The sequence below is a fragment of the Dendropsophus ebraccatus genome, chromosome 5, assembly GCF_027789765.1.
Source record: "Dendropsophus ebraccatus isolate aDenEbr1 chromosome 5, aDenEbr1.pat, whole genome shotgun sequence".
NCBI lineage: Eukaryota > Metazoa > Chordata > Amphibia > Anura > Hylidae > Dendropsophus > Dendropsophus ebraccatus.
Genome location: NC_091458.1, coordinates 80,765,954 through 80,783,733, shown reverse-complemented (window position 1 = coordinate 80,783,733; position 17,780 = coordinate 80,765,954). Strand labels below are relative to the sequence as shown.

Here is a 17,780-nt window from a genome sequence, read left to right as displayed (position 1 = left end):
GAAAGATAGACACCCCTAACCAGCGTTCCCGATGTGGGGTGTACTAAGAGGCTGCTGCGTTTAGCTAGTAGTCCTACCTTAAGTAGCTGGTAAATGCCCGTCCATGCTGGGATCCGCCGCCGGTGTGCAAATACCTGCTTCCGCCTTGTGGTAAGGGATTCTGTGACTGATTTTCACATTCCCAATGCCCATTTGTCTGTGGGCGGTAGGCATATGAAATGGTGTGATCTGTTTGAAAATGTTCCATCAGGTTGTCGATGATCGAGTTCACAAACTCTCGTCCCTGGTCACTAATCAGAGCGTCAATACAGCCAAATTGGCAGATAACAGAATACAGAACAATTGCTATTGACTGGGCACTCTTATCTGGGGTGGCTGTTGCTTCAGTCAGGAAGAAATGATCAGCAACAGCAACTGTATATTTGTTGCCCTTTGATGTTTCCTGAAGAGGACAGAGCATACCAATCCTGCTCCATACTTTTACAGACACTGATATACTGGTGGAGCTTCCTTGCTGATTTTGGGATTTATGACAAAACATTTTTGACAGGCTTTGACATGTTGGGGAATGTTATTCTTCATTGCCTGCCAGTAACAACAGCCAGAGATTTTGGCTAATGTATTATCTCTGCCAAAATGGCCACCAGAAATTGAGTTGTCATGACAGAACTTTGGGATATTTGCCAGTTTAGTATTAATGAGAACCTCCTTTTCACCATGGTTAAGAATCCCTCCATTTGCTCAATATGACTTAGCTGTTTGTCTGAACTGAAACTTGACATTTGCACTTTTCTTTGGAGATAAATTGTAGATCCACTGGGGGTACTTTTGTATAACTTTAGTGTAAATTGTATTACGTTAGTGCAAATTTTAGCCTGGGGGGGGGGGGGGGGTCAGGACACAGCACTGGCCCATGAGTAGCCTCCTAGCGGCCCATCCTTCATGGACCACTCTGGCCCTAACTTATTATTACGCTCCCCACATCAGTGCGAGGAAGGTAGATGGCCACCCGCTCCCATACTTCTTTCAGCGGTGCTGTTCTGACAGTTCAGATAACACAATCTGCCCTTCCAGTCATTTGTTATCAGGAAATTCCTACTGTGCCCTGTGAAAGGGGCGGAAAACACTTTCCTGTATAAGTAGATGGGACGGCTTCTGTCCCCTTCACATAGCGCAGTAGGAATTCCATAGTCACAAATGACCAGAAGGGCTTAAGAAGTTATCCGAACTGTTGGAATGTTGTTGCTGGAAGAAGTACAGGTCCGGGTTACCATCTACCGTCCCTGCACTGATGGTGGGGAGGGTAATAATAGGTAAGATCTGGAGTGGAGTATAAGATGGTGGGAAGCTGGGTGACTTCCACCATACTGAGTATCAGATGGTGAGATAGCTGGGTGGCCTCCATCATACTGAGTATAAGATGGTGGTAAAGCTGGGTGACCACATCATACCGAGTATAAGATGCTGGAAAGCTGAGTGACTTCCACCATACTGAGTATCAGATGGTGAGAAAGCTGGGTGGCCTCCATCATACTCTCAAACACAGGAGCCAGAAGCAACAAACTCTGCAAGCTAAGTACTTCTATATTGTATTGTGAGCGAGTTTTGGAGCGTGCGAGTTTTTGATCTGAAGTGTGTTTTTGTCTCAAGTGTGGGACTTTAATATTCTGGGAAGGAGTGTATAACATACCTGTTACTGAGTGATATCTGTCCTTACTGGGTTTATAGATAACAAATCCCTGTACACATATAGTATATAGCAAGGTACTATAGATTAGTCTATCTGTATTTATTTTCCTAGAGGTTATATACATTGTATCTGGTTTACTTGGGACACATTACTATAGCCTGTATACACACAAGCTTGCTGGAGGTTACACAGGTGGAAGGGGAGGGGACTGATTGCTAATTAAGAGTTGATAAATTACATCTGTGTGAAGCCTCCCAGTCTCTCAAACACAGGAGCCAGAAGCAACAAACTCTGCAAGCTAAGTACTTCTATATTGTATTGTGAGCGAGTTTTGGAGCGTGCGAGTTTTTGATCTGAAGTGTGTTTTTGTCTCAAGTGTGGGACTTTAATATTCTGGGAAGGAGTGTATAACATACCTGTTACTGAGTGATATCTGTCCTTACTGGGTTTATAGATAACAAATCCCTGTACACATATAGTATATAGCAAGGTACTATAGATTAGTCTATCTGTATTTATTTTCCTAGAGGTTATATACATTGTATCTGGTTTACTTGGGACACATTACTATAGCCTGTATACACACAAGCTTGCTGGAGGTTACACAGGTGGAAGGGGAGGGGACTGATTGCTAATTAAGAGTTGATAAATTACATCTGTGTGAAGCCTCCCAGTCTCTCAAACACAGGAGCCAGAAGCAACAAACTCTGCAAGCTAAGTACTTCTATATTGTATTGTGAGCGAGTTTTGGAGCGTGCGAGTTTTTGATCTGAAGTGTGTTTTTGTCTCAAGTGTGGGACTTTAATATTCTGGGAAGGAGTGTATAACATACCTGTTACTGAGTGATATCTGTCCTTACTGGGTTTATAGATAACAAATCCCTGTACACATATAGTATATAGCAAGGTACTATAGATTAGTCTATCTGTATTTATTTTCCTAGAGGTTATATACATTGTATCTGGTTTACTTGGGACACATTACTATAGCCTGTATACACACAAGCTTGCTGGAGGTTACACAGGTGGAAGGGGAGGGGACTGATTGCTAATTAAGAGTTGATAAATTACATCTGTGTGAAGCCTCCCAGTCTCTCAAACACAGGAGCCAGAAGCAACAAACTCTGCAAGCTAAGTACTTCTATATTGTATTGTGAGCGAGTTTTGGAGCGTGCGAGTTTTTGATCTGAAGTGTGTTTTTGTCTCAAGTGTGGGACTTTAATATTCTGGGAAGGAGTGTATAACATACCTGTTACTGAGTGATATCTGTCCTTACTGGGTTTATAGATAACAAATCCCTGTACAAATATAGTATATAGCAAGGTACTATAGATTAGTCTATCTGTATTTATTTTCCTAGAGGTTATATACATTGTATCTGGTTTACTTGGGACACATTACTATAGCCTGTATACACACAAGCTTGCTGGAGGTTACACAGGTGGAAGGGGAGGGGACTGATTGCTAATTAAGAGTTGATAAATTACATCTGTGTGAAGCCTCCCAGTCTCTCAAACACAGGAGCCAGAAGCAACAAACTCTGCAAGCTAAGTACTTCTATATTGTATTGTGAGCGAGTTTTGGAGCGTGCGAGTTTTTGATCTGAAGTGTGTTTTTGTCTCAAGTGTGGGACTTTAATATTCTGGGACTTTAGATTCGGGGAGTTTTAGAGGAAAACAAATAGTTTATTTGCTTTTGAACACATTGTTTGCTTTTGTCGCTTGTTTGTTTTTTCTTTCTTTATACATAATATCCCCATATAAATGAGCGCCATGTTTGACAATGCGGCCCAATGTACATCTTGTGCGATGTATGCAATCCTTGATCAACCGATCGAGGGTGCATACCATTGTGGGAGATGTGTGCATGTTGCTGGTTTGGAAGCCCAGATCCTGGATCTAAATGAGCAGCTGCAACGATTGAGATGCATTGGCAAACTGGAAAGGGGTCTGCTTCTCACTGAGCAAGCACTCCAAGGGGTAGATGGGGGAGAGAGTGATAGCATGGAGGTACAGGAGGAAGAGGCAGCTAGTTGGGTCACAGTTAGAAAAAGGGGTAGAGGGAAGAGTGTGAGGGAGGCCAGTCCTGATCTGGCACACCCCAACAAGTTTGCCAAATTGGCGGATGAGGGGGATGTTGATTCAGGGGTGGCATTGCTGCAGCAGGACACTGCCTCTGAAAGCCAGGGGGGTGTCTGCTCCAGTAAGGTGGGAAACAGGAGTTCAGGGCAGGCCAGGCAGGTACTGGTAGTGGGGGACTCAATTATTAGGGGGACAGACAGGGCAATCTGTCACAAAGACCGGGATCGTCGAACAGTGTGTTGCCTTCCTGGCGCTCGAGTTCGTCACATCGCGGATCGGGCTGACAGATTACTGGGAGGGGCTGGCGATGACCCAGCAGTCATGGTGCACATTGGCACCAATGATAAAGTTAGAGGTAGGTGGCGGGTCCTTAAAAATGATTTCAGGGACTTAGGCAGGAAGCTTAAAACTAGGACCTCCAAGGTGATTTTTTCCGAAATATTACCTGTACCACGAGCCACACCTGAGAGACAGCGGGAGATTAGGGAGGTAAATAAGTGGCTCAAGAGCTGGTGTAGGATAGAGGGGTTTGGGTTCATGGAGAACTGGGCCGACTTCTCGGTCGGTTACAGGCTCTACGGTAGGGACGGGCTGCATCTCAATGGGGAGGGTGCAGCCGTGCTGGGGGAGAAGATGGCTAAGAGGTTGGAGGAGTGTTTAAACTAGGGACCGGGGGGGAGGGCAACTACAATATAGTAAGTGAAGACAGAGTAGATGGAGAGCTGGGCCTAGATTATGGAACTGGGGGTGGAGCGGCGGGAGGGGTTAGAATAGTCACTAGTGATAAAAGGAAAGGGAATATGGACAAATATATTAAATGTATGTATACTAATGCTCGAAGCCTCACTAATAAAGCTGAGGAATTAGAACTCATAATGGTTGAAGAGAAATATGATATAGTGGGGATAAGCGAGACATGGCTGGACGAGACCTATGACTGGGCCGTTAATATCCAGGGTTATAGTCTATTCAGAAATGACCGTAAAAATAAGAAAGGGGGAGGGGTCTGTCTATATGTTAAATCATGCCTTAAGCCTATTCTGTGGGAGGATATATGTGATGATAATGTGGAGTCTCTTTGGGTAGAAATAAGGGGAGGGACAAAGAATAATAAAATTCTTATAGGAGTGAGTTATAAACCTCCAAGTATAGTGGAAGAATCAGAAAATCTTCTTATAAGACAAATAGATGCGGCAGCGAAGCAGGGGGAAGTCATTATTATGGGGGACTTTAACTACCCAAATATCAACTGGAAAGCAGAAACCTGCAGCTCCAGGAAGGGAAGCGTGTTTTTGGAAATAGTAAAAGATAATTACCTTTCCCAACTAGTAGAGGAACCAACAAGAGGGGGGGCCCTTCTGGACCTGATCTTAACCAATAGGCCCGACAGAATATCAAAAATAGAGGTGGGGGGTCACCTAGGTAATAGTGACCATAACATAGTAAGTTTTCAATTATCCTTCAATAAAATGATTAGCAGAGGGGCTACAAAAACATTAAATTTCAGGAAGGCTAATTTCCAAAAACTAAGAGAGGACCTTGGGAACATAGACTGGGACAATGCCTTCAGAAATAAAAGTACACAAGAGAAATGGGACATATTTAAGAGCATCCTGGGTAAATCGTGTGAACGACACATACCATATGGGAATAAACGTAGTAGAAATAAGAGAAATCCAATGTGGTTAACTACAGCTGTAAGGGGTGCAATAAATGATAAGAAACAAGCATTCAGACTACTAAAACAAGAAGGTAGTGGGGAAGCATTGAGCAACTATAGACAGAAGAATAGAATGTGTAAAACGCAAATAAAAGAAGCAAAAATAGCAACAGAAAGAAGGATAGCCACAGAAAGTAAAACAAATCCCAAAATGTTCTTCACCTATATAAATAACAAAAGACTTAAAACCGAAAATGTTGGTCCCCTCAAAAATAATCTGGGTGTAATGGTGGAGGGGGAAGAGGAAAAGGCCAATCTACTAAATACATTCTTCTCTACTGTATTCACAGAGGAGAATCCCATAACAGACGACATGACTAGGGATAATGTTAATCCTCCCATAAATCTCACCTGCCTAACACAACAAGAAGTGGGGAAACGCCTTAAAAACATTAAAATCCATAAGTCACCGGGCCCAGAAGGTATCCATCCTAGGGTTTTGCAAGAATTAAATACTGTGTTGGACAGACCGTTATTCCTATTATTTAAAGATTCTATTACGACAGGGATTCTTCCACAGGACTGGCGCATAGCTAATGTGGTACCAATATTCAAGAAGGGGTCAAGGAGTGATCCTGGAAACTACAGGCCTGTAAGTCTAACATCTATAGTAGGTAAAGTATTTGAGGGGATTGTAAGAGATGCTATACTGGAGTATCTTAATGAAAATAATCTTATGACGCAGCACCAGCATGGATTTATGAGGGATCGGTCCTGTCAGACTAATCTGATCGGCTTCTATGAAGAGGTAAGTTATAGACTGGACCTGGGGGAGGCTGTGGATGTTGTGTATCTGGACTTTTCAAAGGCATTTGATACTGTGCCGCATGAAAGGTTGGTCTACAAAATGAGGATACTGGGACTCGGGGAAAACGTATGCAAATGGGTAAGTAACTGGTTGTGTGATAGAAAACAGAGGGTGGTCATTGATGGAACATATTCAGATTGGGTTTTAGTTACTAGTGGGGTACCACAGGGGTCAGTGTTGGGTCCACTTCTTTTTAATATTTTTATTAATGATCTTGTAGAGGGGCTACAGAGTAGAATCTCCATTTTTGCAGATGATACTAAACTGGGTAAAGTAATCAGTACAGAGGAGGATAATATCATATTACAGAGGGATTTGGAGAAGCTAGAGGCTTGGGCGGAGAAATGGCAAATGAAGTTTAATGTGGATAAATGTAAGGTTATGCATTTGGGCCATAGAAATAATAAGTACAGTTATGTGCTAAATAATAAAACACTGGGTAAAACTACTTCCGAAAAGGACCTGGGGGTATTGGTGGACAGTAAACTCAACTTTAGTGATCAGTGCCAGGCAGCAGCTGCCAAGGCTAATAAAATAATGGGGTGCATCAAAAGAGGTATAGATGCTAAAGATGAGAACATAGTTTTGCCTCTTTATAAATCACTGGTCAGACCACACATGGAATACTGTGTACAGTTTTGGGCACCGGTATATAAGAAGGACACAGCTGAACTAGAGCGGGTGCAGAGGAGGGCAACAAAGGTCATTAAGGGAATGGGTGGGTTACAGTACCAGGACAGGTTATCACGCTTGGGGTTATTTACGCTAGAAAAAAGACGTCTTAGGGGCGATCTGATCACAATGTACAAATATATGAATGGACAGTACAGAGATTTTTGTAGTGGTCTTTTTACTCCTAGGTCTGTAACAATGACAAGGGGGCATCCTCTACGTCTAGAGGAAAGAAGATTTCATCATCAGCATCGACGCGGGTTCTTTACTGTACGAGCGGTAAGACTGTGGAACTCTCTGCCACATGATGTTGTCATGGCTGATTCATTAAATAAGTTCAAGGGAGGCCTGGATGATTTTCTTGAAAAATATAATATTACAAGTTATGGGCATTAGATTTCTGGTGATACGTTGATCCGGGGATTGTTCTGGTTGCCATTGCAGTCGGGGGAGGGGGGGGAGTTTCTCCCTGTGGTGGGGCGTTTGTCTTCTGCCCCATAGGGGTTTTTCGCCTTCCTGGATCAACACAGTAGGATTTTCCTAGGTTGAACCTGATGGACTCTTGTCTTCTTTCAACCCTATTTACTATACTGAGTATAAGATGGTGGTAAAGCTGGGTGACCACAACATACTGAGTATAAGATGGTGGGAAGCTGGGTGAACACATAATACCGAGTATAAGATGCTGGAAAGCTGGGTGGCCTCCATCATACTGAGTATAAGATGGTGGGAAAGCTGGGTGGCCTCCATCATACTGAGTATAAGATGGTGGGAAAGCTGGGTGACCACAACATACTCAGTGTAAGATGGTGGGAAAGCTGGGTGACCTCCATCATACTAACTACAATACAAGATGCTGGGAAACTGGGGTTTCTGTATTTTTACCATAGTTCACTTTTCCCTTCACATTATCACTTTTGCTGTCACAATGCACCCCCCCCCCCTCAAGCAATCCCCCCTCTGGGTATGGGTAATCCCCCAACCATGGTTCATTCCTCCTTTTAGAATACCCCCCTCATGTGCGCACCCCCTATTAGTATCCTCTACGTACTCCTGTATATAGACAATAGGTAGGAAGGCGGCACTCCAAAAATAGTGAAAAAATAGTGGTTTTATTCACCCATAATGTGCAATACAACGTTTCAGTTTCTCGATGAAACCTTTTTCAAGTGTTGCTTGAAAAAGGTTTCATCGAGAAACTGAAACGTTGTATTGCACATTATGGGTGAATAAAACCACTATTTTTTCACTATTTTTGGAGTGCCGCCTTCCTACCTATTGTCTGGATTTCCAAGGAGTTAGGGTCTAACTCCTGAGGGCCGTGCACCCACCGGAGCTATTTGCCACACAGTGCCGTCTACACCTGTTCCATTTTTCTACTCCTGTATATATGTATCTTCCTGTATATATATATATATATATATATATATATATATATATATATATATATATATATATATGTACTCCTCTGTATCTATATATCTATATATATATATATATATATAAATATATATATATATCCTCTATGAACTCCTGTATATATGTCGCTTCCTGTATATATGTATCCTCTATGTACTCCTGTATATATGTCTCTTGCTGTAAATATGTATCCTTTTTATGTACTCCTGTGTATGCCTCCTCCTGTATATATGTATCCTCTATGTCAGGGGTTCCCAAACATTTTACACAGGGGGCTAGTTCACTGTTCCTCACAGCGGTAGAGGGTCGGACTATATGCTGCTGCTATATCTGGTCTGCGGGGAGCCATTGCAGCTGCCACTGCCCATGAGGAGAAGGTGGAGTGGAGGCTCATACTGCTAATCTGTCTCTGGTCCAGGGGAGGAGCATGGGGGGTGGCTTAGGATGGTGTAGTTGTAGTTCTACCAAAGCCACACAGGATCATGCTGGGAGTTTTAGTTCTACCACAGCCACACATTATCATGCTGGGAGTTTTAGTTCTACCACAGCCACACATTATCATGCTGTGAGTTGTAGTTATACCACAGCCACACAGGATTCTACTGAGAGTTGTTGTTCTACCACAGCCACACAGAAGCATGCTGGGAGCTGTAGTAGACCTCACTGTATATGTTTGATTATGCAAGGGGGTACACAGCACAGGGAGGTCTATTTTGAGATGTACGGATCTGATAGAAACATCTCACGTGCCAAAATCCATTTTTTTGTGCTATAACTTTTGAAAAGTTATTCAAAAAAGTTAGAAAAAATGCCCCAGCAGAATGCCCAATTGAAAAAAAGAAACAGAACAATGAAAATAACTGGTGCTGGATCTCTTATACACCATGGTCATGGTGTCTGGAACTATACCAGCCAAGTTAGTGGATTCATTGAAAGTGGCACTCTTGATGTGCATCCATAACACTAGTGTATGTGTGAATGAACCTTTCACATTTTTAGGAACAAAAATGAATGAACCTTTTTTTATTTCATTATATATGAATTGACTTTAATTTTTCTGGGAAAAAAAAAAAAATATATATATATATATATATATATATATATATATATATATATATATATATATATATATATGCCCAAGATTGTAAAATTGGGGCTGAGAGACTGCCAATCCCTGTCCATGCTTAGAAGTAATGAATATTAATTATGGTAAAGAGAATTTTATGGCGAAATGAAGATTAAGTAGTAAAAGTAGGTTAGGTGGAGATATAGTAATAGATAATAGACAGCAGGGTGCTGTTTGGGGCATTGTGGTCAGTGGCCTCTTAGGGTGAATGGGTAAAGTAATTGTGGCTAAGCGGGTCAATTGAAATAAAATGAAAATAGAGGTGGGCGCCCCACAAAATGAGTGGTATAATCTGGTTGGTGGTGGGGACTCTTGGCAGGGGTCCTCAGCTGCCGCAAAAGGGTGCAAGAATCGGGGCATCTGACTCTCAGCCCTTGTGGCACATGAGGGTATGGGAGTTGGATTGCCCGGTAGTTTGAAGACTCGGCAGGTGGAGTGGATAAGGTCCCTAATATAGGGACATTCGCTGTACCAAGTCGGACTTCAGTGGATGGGTGGAAGGGGCACCCACAAAAATAAGACCATGACCGCTTAATTTGTTGGATGAATGTGGTTAGGGATTGTAAGGTGTGGGGGGCCGCTGGGTGCACTGCTCCAGCTAGTACAATAGATAAATGGCCTGAATCATTCCTCTTGAGGAGTGTTAGTAGGTAATATCAAAGATTGTTGAGAACAAATTTGTTTTGTAGTGGTAGGTTTTGAAAGCATAAGACACGAAAAATAATCATGGACAAGGGAGAAGCAGTATCTTTTGCAAGGGGCTAAATTTTAGCGGGTCCAGTGTAAGAAGCGTTAGATGACCTAGAAGCATTCTCGGGGATACCCCCTCTTGAAATTTGGTATAGATGTAATCTTTCTGGATACACCCCTCTGTTTGGAATAATTCAAAAGTACTGTTCTTGATCCTGTATGATTTTAAACATGAATCTTCCTTTCTATTTAAAAAATTATAAATAAAGATTGAAGGAAAGAAAGAAAAAAAAAATTATATATATATATATATATATATATATATATATATATACTGTTTATATTGCATGTTTATAGTCATTATATCTTGCAAAATATATACTCTCAAACATTTTTAGTTGTACATTTTACAACAAACATTTTTTTGTGTTTATTTTTACTAGCTTGTGCTGAGTAACTGCTATGTTACATTCATTTATTTAGTATCTAATATGTTGTAGCTCCATCAAGTGGTAAATTATTGTCACTGCAACATGTCAGCAAATAGTTTTGCTATACTATTGAGATGTTGGATCTGAAATAAAAAGGAAGAGGAAGAGCAGAAAGGGATTTGTTTGTGACTGTTTGCTTCATGTCACAATGCAACAATTTACTGTAATAAGACTAAATTAAAAAAATTCTAACAAAAAAAATATCGGAAAACTGTACAGCATGTGTGCATTTCAAGTGCCATTCTGTTATGGTAAAAGGCTGTTATAATGGACTTCACACATTTTATGTGTTCTTATTAGCACATCTTGCCTTTTTCAAGACAAGTCAACAACTTTCTTACAAGATATATTTTTCATGTCATGGCTTTATGTTGTTTTTTTTGTTTAAATGGATTTGTTCTCCCCAATGAGTCTTAGCTGAGCATGGCATATGCCAGTGTGACAGTTTACCCTTGTTTTTTTTATAACATGTATACTGCTAAAGGAATATATATATATATATATATATATATATATATATATATATATATATATATATATATATATATATATATATATATATATATATATATATATATATTGCACTTAGCTTGTAGCTGAGCTATACACATGAATTCTCAGCATGGCTTTGAATGGTGGTTGGTGGTTCTACAGAAAAAGGATTAGGAAATTGAAATTAAACATGTCTAATCTTTCATTCTTCTGTAGTCTGCTACAATGTATCGAAACTGGAGTTCAGACTCTTAAAGGAGAAGCCAGGCGAAAATTTTTATTAAAGTATTTTATTGCCCCCCCAAAAGTTATACAAATCACCAATATACACTTATTACGCGAAATGCACATAAAGTTTTCCATGCCCTTACTACTGCATCAAGGCTTCACTTCCTGGATAACATGGTGATTTCACGAACCGACTCCCAGAGCTTTGCGGGCTGTGGATACTGGAGAGGATGATGGCAGGGGGATGCTCAGTGTCCCTCCAGTGCCCTGTGTCCCTCAGTGTCCCCTGCCATCATCCTCTCCAGCAGCCACAGCCCGCACAGCTCTGGGAGTCGGGGCGTGACATCACCATATTATTCCAAATAAAAGAAAATGTCTAACAGCACCTGGAGATTCTCCGGTTATGGCCAAAAAGTAGAAATGAAGGATGCACGCAGGGCGACTCACATTCCTTGGAATGAGTGCTACAAACTTCAGAAGAAAGGGATTCCCACAGCATCCATGACGAAAAAGGTGTGTTTATTCACACATCAGGGTACACAAAAGAATGAAATGTTTCGGCCTACTGGCCTTTGTCAAGCATACAAATACAGTGTAACCATAAGGTATATATACAGGTGTAAAAATTGATCAGTCAAGCCCAGGGGGAGGCAACACAGGGAGGGGGGAGAGAGGAAGAGAAGGAAAAGGGGGAAAACGGAATGGAACAGCAGAGTCAGGGCTACCAAAACATCAGAGATACATATACAGACATGTAGACATACAGACAATAGACATGATCCCATGTGAGGATAAGGGTATCATCACCATAATATCCAGGAAGTGAAGCCTTGATGCAGTAGTAAGTGCAGGGAAAAAGGCACACAATTTCCCGTAATAAGTGTATATTGGTGATTTGTATAACTTTTGAGGGGCAATAAAATACTTTAATAGAAATTTTCACTGGACTTCTCCTTTAAGATAGCATTGGCCAGACTCCATTTACTTCTTACATAAAAACAGGACTAAAGGATCTCCTGAATGCCCAATGTGTATGGTGGCCTCCCATTTCTCTCCCAGCAGATATAGGGGGAAAGAAAGTATCGGACGTATTGGATTTTAACTGCCTGATCCTTTTGAATCCTATTCAGAATGTATGTTAGATAGGTGGTGCTTCTTTTATACACATTAGTAATCCTGTCTATAGTTGCGGATCTGCAACTATGGACAGGATTATGCATGTGTATCTATAAATGGACCCATTAATTGGCAGTAGTTTTTTCACTGCACGAAACATGGCCCGATTATAGATCCATAGCAAATATAGATGTGTAAAAGGGTCAGTAGAATTCAATGGGTACTATGCTGTCCACTAGTATGACTCCATAATTGTGGACAGTATTTTACTGAAAGGGTGAAAGGGTTCTTACTGTGTCACTCATATCTATCTCTTGACATAATTTTATACAAGTGCATTTAATTTTGCAAGTCACATGCTAATGCCACGTCCACATGACTTTTTTTTCTGTCTGTTTTCTTTCTCATAAAATGAAATACGTAATTTTGAATACCAAATGCAGTTAGGGATTTTGCGTTGAAGAGGAGTCTGGGATTACAATGACAGCTATTGGTATATTATTCTAGTTTAGGCCCTTTTGGGTGTGTTTTTTTTTTTTTTGAAGGTCCATTGAATTTAGTATTAAAGACGATAAAAAGACGGTGAAAAGAAAAATATGTGTAAACAATGTCCATTGTTTGCAAAATAACGTCCGCAAATAGTTGTCATGAACATTAATTTGACGTCCACGCAAACAACATCCATTATCCAATACACTGTTTGCATTGGGCGTCTGTCATTCCATTGACTTTAATGCATTCTATTGACTTTAACCATAATTCGGTAATAACAGATGTTATTTAAAAAAAAAAAAAAACACATTTTTTTTTTCAGTTTTTCCTATCCCACTGTATTTATGATAATAAACCTAGACAACGGGATGTCAACAATGGAAGCCAAAGACAACAAATATCAGTATTGAAACCACAATTCATTTTAGAAGTGCCTGGAAGGAGGGAAAACTATTCTGGGTTCTCCCAGTGTCCCCCCACGCTGTAGGTTTACAGGTCTCTCCCTATCTATAAATATATATAGGGCCGCAGAGTTTCAGAGTAAACCAAGGATGGCTGGGATTAGACTGTCCCTGTTTCAGGCTCTGCTACAACTCATCATGCCAAACTATGAATATTCTCCTGGGTGGCAATATTTGTAATGTTATTTCATTTAGGTATGAATGCTACTGTTTCTTATCCATTTATAGCTGCAGAGTGTCTTCAAGTATCTTTATATGTATGTTAGGGTATACTGATAAGCTTTTAGTTGCATGTAAAGAACTAACTTATAAGAAAAGTGATGTTATGTCAGGTTATTTCATTCAGACCAACACTGTAGTATACAGTACATACACTAAACCCACTTACTGATATTATTGGGTTTGTGATATTGTTTTTATTGTGTTTTTAATGATAAAATGCAGATTATTATAAAGATTAGAATTAAAGAGATGATTTTCAATATACTGTAACTGCCACATTAAACTGCATATAATCCAGGCCTTCACGTTTTATAGCCTTGCTGAAAGGCCATCTAGAGAACAGTTATGTAACTGTAATTACATGCAATATAAATCATCACTAATAAGATTTTTATTAGAGCAACTTTATTTTTTTTTTTTTCATGAAGACCAACACGAGGTTTAGGATGATAATACGAAGCCTAAGTTTCATCTGCAGTTATGGTTTTACAGTGTTTTATTGGATAGTAACTGTATTTTAACAATTGTGCTTTTTTTTACTTTATTGCAGTCACCAAAAGTCCACAACTATCAGGATATGGAAGCAGTCCCTCTCCTCCTCAACAATGTGAAAGCAGAACCTCCAGAGGACTTGTTAGCTACCGACCATTTTCAGACACAAACAGAACCAGTGGACTTGTCAATAAACAAAGCTAGATCCTCACCGAGAGGAGTCTCTTCGTCTCCACTTTCCATTACCACTTCAGTAGCCTCACCTTCTTCTAACTCTTCATCTTCATCCAGCCGTCCATCTTCTTCACCAACTGTGATAACATCTGTACCATCCACAGCATCTGTGCCAACAGTATTGACTCCAGGGCCTCTTGTGGCTTCAGCATCTGGAGTTGGTGGACAGCAGTTTTTGCACATCATTCACCCTGTCCCACCTTCTAGTCCTATGAACTTGCAGTCTAACAAACTGAGCCATGTTCACAGAATACCAGTTGTTGTACAGTCCGTTCCTGTTGTTTATACGGCTGTGAGGTCACCAGGAAGTATGAATTCTACCATTGTGGTACCTCTGTTGGAGGATGGAAGAAGCCATCTTAAAGGTAAATATTATAGGGCAAACTTTAAAATCGAAAATGTATTTTCATTTCCATCTTTATATCATATAGTATGTGTTCTGTGAAGGGAAAAACAATAACATTTAGGGGCATAACATTCCATCTAGCCACTCAAAGCAACATTTTTAAAATGTTCCCCTTTCCCTCATCACTTCTTTCAGATTAGTTGTTTATAGGATCAGGAGAGTTGTTCTATAGCAATGCTATCTTAAGCTGACACCCACCACCAATGACTGACATCAGCAATCAACCTTCGATCAGTACTCCCGCAAAGTAGTCGTAGGGTACTGATTGGTGCTGATTTAGCTTTGTGTTCAACACCATGGACAGCTCTGCTGAACACAGAACTTAAGGCGCTGGAACCAGTCGTTATGAACTTTTGATAACTTGCGAACCACAACAGATATTGCAAATCAGATTGTGGCAACCAATCTCTGAGACCATTCTGGCATTCTTTGATATGCTATATGACCAGCTTCCTGTTGAAGAACTCACCACTGATCCAGTATGGCAGCTTTCACTATTGTTGCCATGTTCTGTTGATAGCCTAAAAGATAGGCCCCCCACTCATTATTTGCTGCAGTATTTAGATTTATCATTCTTCTGTTTGTTACCTAAATGAAAAGGTGTTCTGAGACTTTTGGCTTACCCTGTGTAAAATTGTTCTATATTGGATATAAGGCTTGGTCACTATGCTTAAAGCAGTTGGCCCACTAATAGCATTTATCGCCTATCCACAGAATGAGTAATAACAAATGGTGATTGTTGTGAGTGTGACTATTCAGATTCCCACAGTTCAAGGGAAGAGTCGTCACCAGTATCACTTGTGAATGAAGCAGTGGACTTTTTTGGCCACTGCTTTATTCATTGCTATGGGGCTGACAGTGATAGCCAAGCACAAACTCCACCAGTCCCATAACAGTTAATAGCAATGGCCATGCAATTGCAATTAGTAACTGGAAAACTTTTTTAAATGTTGGGGATCCCAATGGTCCGACCCCCAGCAATCACACATTTATCACCTATCCTCTGGATAGGTATAAAATGCTGGCGGCGGGCCATCCTCTTTAAAGGGGAATTCCAAAGATCCCATAAAAATACCAAAATGCACAAAAAGCATATGGGTGCACTAACTGATGCCCACCAATTGTTTGACACTTTACCATTTATCTACACTGCTTCTAGCCTCAAATTCAAACTTTTACACATGATACCAGTTTTACATCATGGCATTCACCCGGGAAACTACATCTCCCAGCATGCATTGCACCCCAGAGCCAACTGCCAGGTACTCACCTCTGTCTTATAGTATCTGCCCACCACTGGCTTGATCTGCTTCTGCTTTGCACAATAAACACAGTATCTATCTATCTGTCTATCTATCTATCTATCTATCTAGATTAGAGAAAAAGAAGAGAGAAACAACTGTATATTCTTTACCTGCACTGTTGTTTCCCTGCCCTTGTGGAAGCTGTCTACCCATTAGATGCTCCAATAGCAATGACCGCAAAGGGTTAACCATCAGGATCAGAGCACAGTTGCTGCAGGTGCCAGACAATGTGTGACAGCTGGCTCCTGCAATGGATGACATGTCATTGTTTCTGTGGCTGTGTCATCCTATATATGTACATGTTTGTCCATATGCAGAACCATTAAAATGAACATGAATGCTGACTATCAAGGCTAAAGCTTTGGCTATACAGGCATGAAGGGAAGTGTAGTTTTGCACTAAGGTAATTAATTACTAAGGTAATTAATTGGGATTTCCATTTAATAAAGATTTAACCCTGTTTAATTCCTACCCATAACCTAAGCTTGTTTGTTATAGGTTTCTATTACATGAATTGGGACATTTATTTTAAGCACATCCTGACTTGCACCCTGAATCTGCTGAAAATCCTCACTTCCTGGTCCACTCTGTCTCGGCTCCTCTGTCCTCCCCCTCCCTTCTGAGGCAGAGGTCACATGATCTCTGCCTCTTCTGTTGCCAGACAAGCTGTAACACTTCATCTGTAAACCCATCACATAGTAACATTGTTATTAAAGTTGAAAAAAAGACAAGAGTCCCTGAAGTTTAACCTACAGAAACCCTACTGTGTTGATCTAGAGGAAAGGCAAAACTCCCTATAAGGCAGACGCCAACCGCCTTATCCCAGGGAGAAGAATTCCTTCCTGACTCCAAAATGGCAATCAGAATAAATCTCTGGATCAACATTCTCTCACATGAAATCTGGTGCTCATAACTTACAGTATTACATTTTTTCAAGAAAAGCATCCAGACCTCCCTTAAACTTATTTAATGAATCTGCAATGACAACATCATGTAAAAGTGATCACCTGGCTAAAGCTGGGTAAAGCATACTTGGCACTAATATGGCATATCTGTTGAAAATAACAGTTTTTACTTACATCATCTATTACGCATTAATTTCTGGAAAACATTTGTGGGGTCAAAATGTTCTCTTTTTCTATAGGAACTGAATATGGGTTGTAATATCTTTGATTTGTTGTTGGAGCTGCGCTGTTTCCAAGCTGTTTTAATGTAGTGCTCTGTCCCGTAATGCTGTTTGGAGTACTGCCTCACCCCCAGAGGGCCCACCCCAGGCTCACTCCACTGATAATCATTAGAAGGGGCGGGATGGCCAGGAGCGGATTGACGCTCTGGGATTGGGCAGTGCTCCAAACGTTCATCTGTCAAGCAAGGAGTATTGTATCTAAATAATAACAAAACAGAGCTCAGAACACAGGACACAAGATTGATGTTATTCATTTTTTTAATAGTGTGACAGCATTAAATCACTGTGGAGATACTAAAATATTTGAAAGTGACCAACTGAAAAATAGTCTTTCATATTAAAATGAACATACATTTCTGTACATTATGCACATCAGACATTGCAGTGTTATTACCTTGAATAATTGCTCAGTCACCCTTGCATGACAGCAAAACAGCAAGTTTTTCCTTAA

The 17,780-nt window shown here is 40.6% G+C and overlaps 1 protein-coding gene across 4 annotated transcripts in view; it reads left to right on the top strand.

The window, feature by feature from the left end:
* The window catches only part of KLF12 (KLF transcription factor 12), a 213,265-nt gene that overhangs the window by 157,171 nt on the left and 38,314 nt on the right, over window positions 1-17,780 (top strand). For all 4 annotated transcript variants that reach the window (XM_069970616.1, XM_069970619.1, XM_069970618.1 and 1 more), the window contains one exon: window positions 14,258-14,798. In XM_069970616.1, the coding sequence (XP_069826717.1) occupies window positions 14,258-14,798 (541 nt within the window). The remainder of the gene's footprint in view (window positions 1-14,257; window positions 14,799-17,780) is intronic.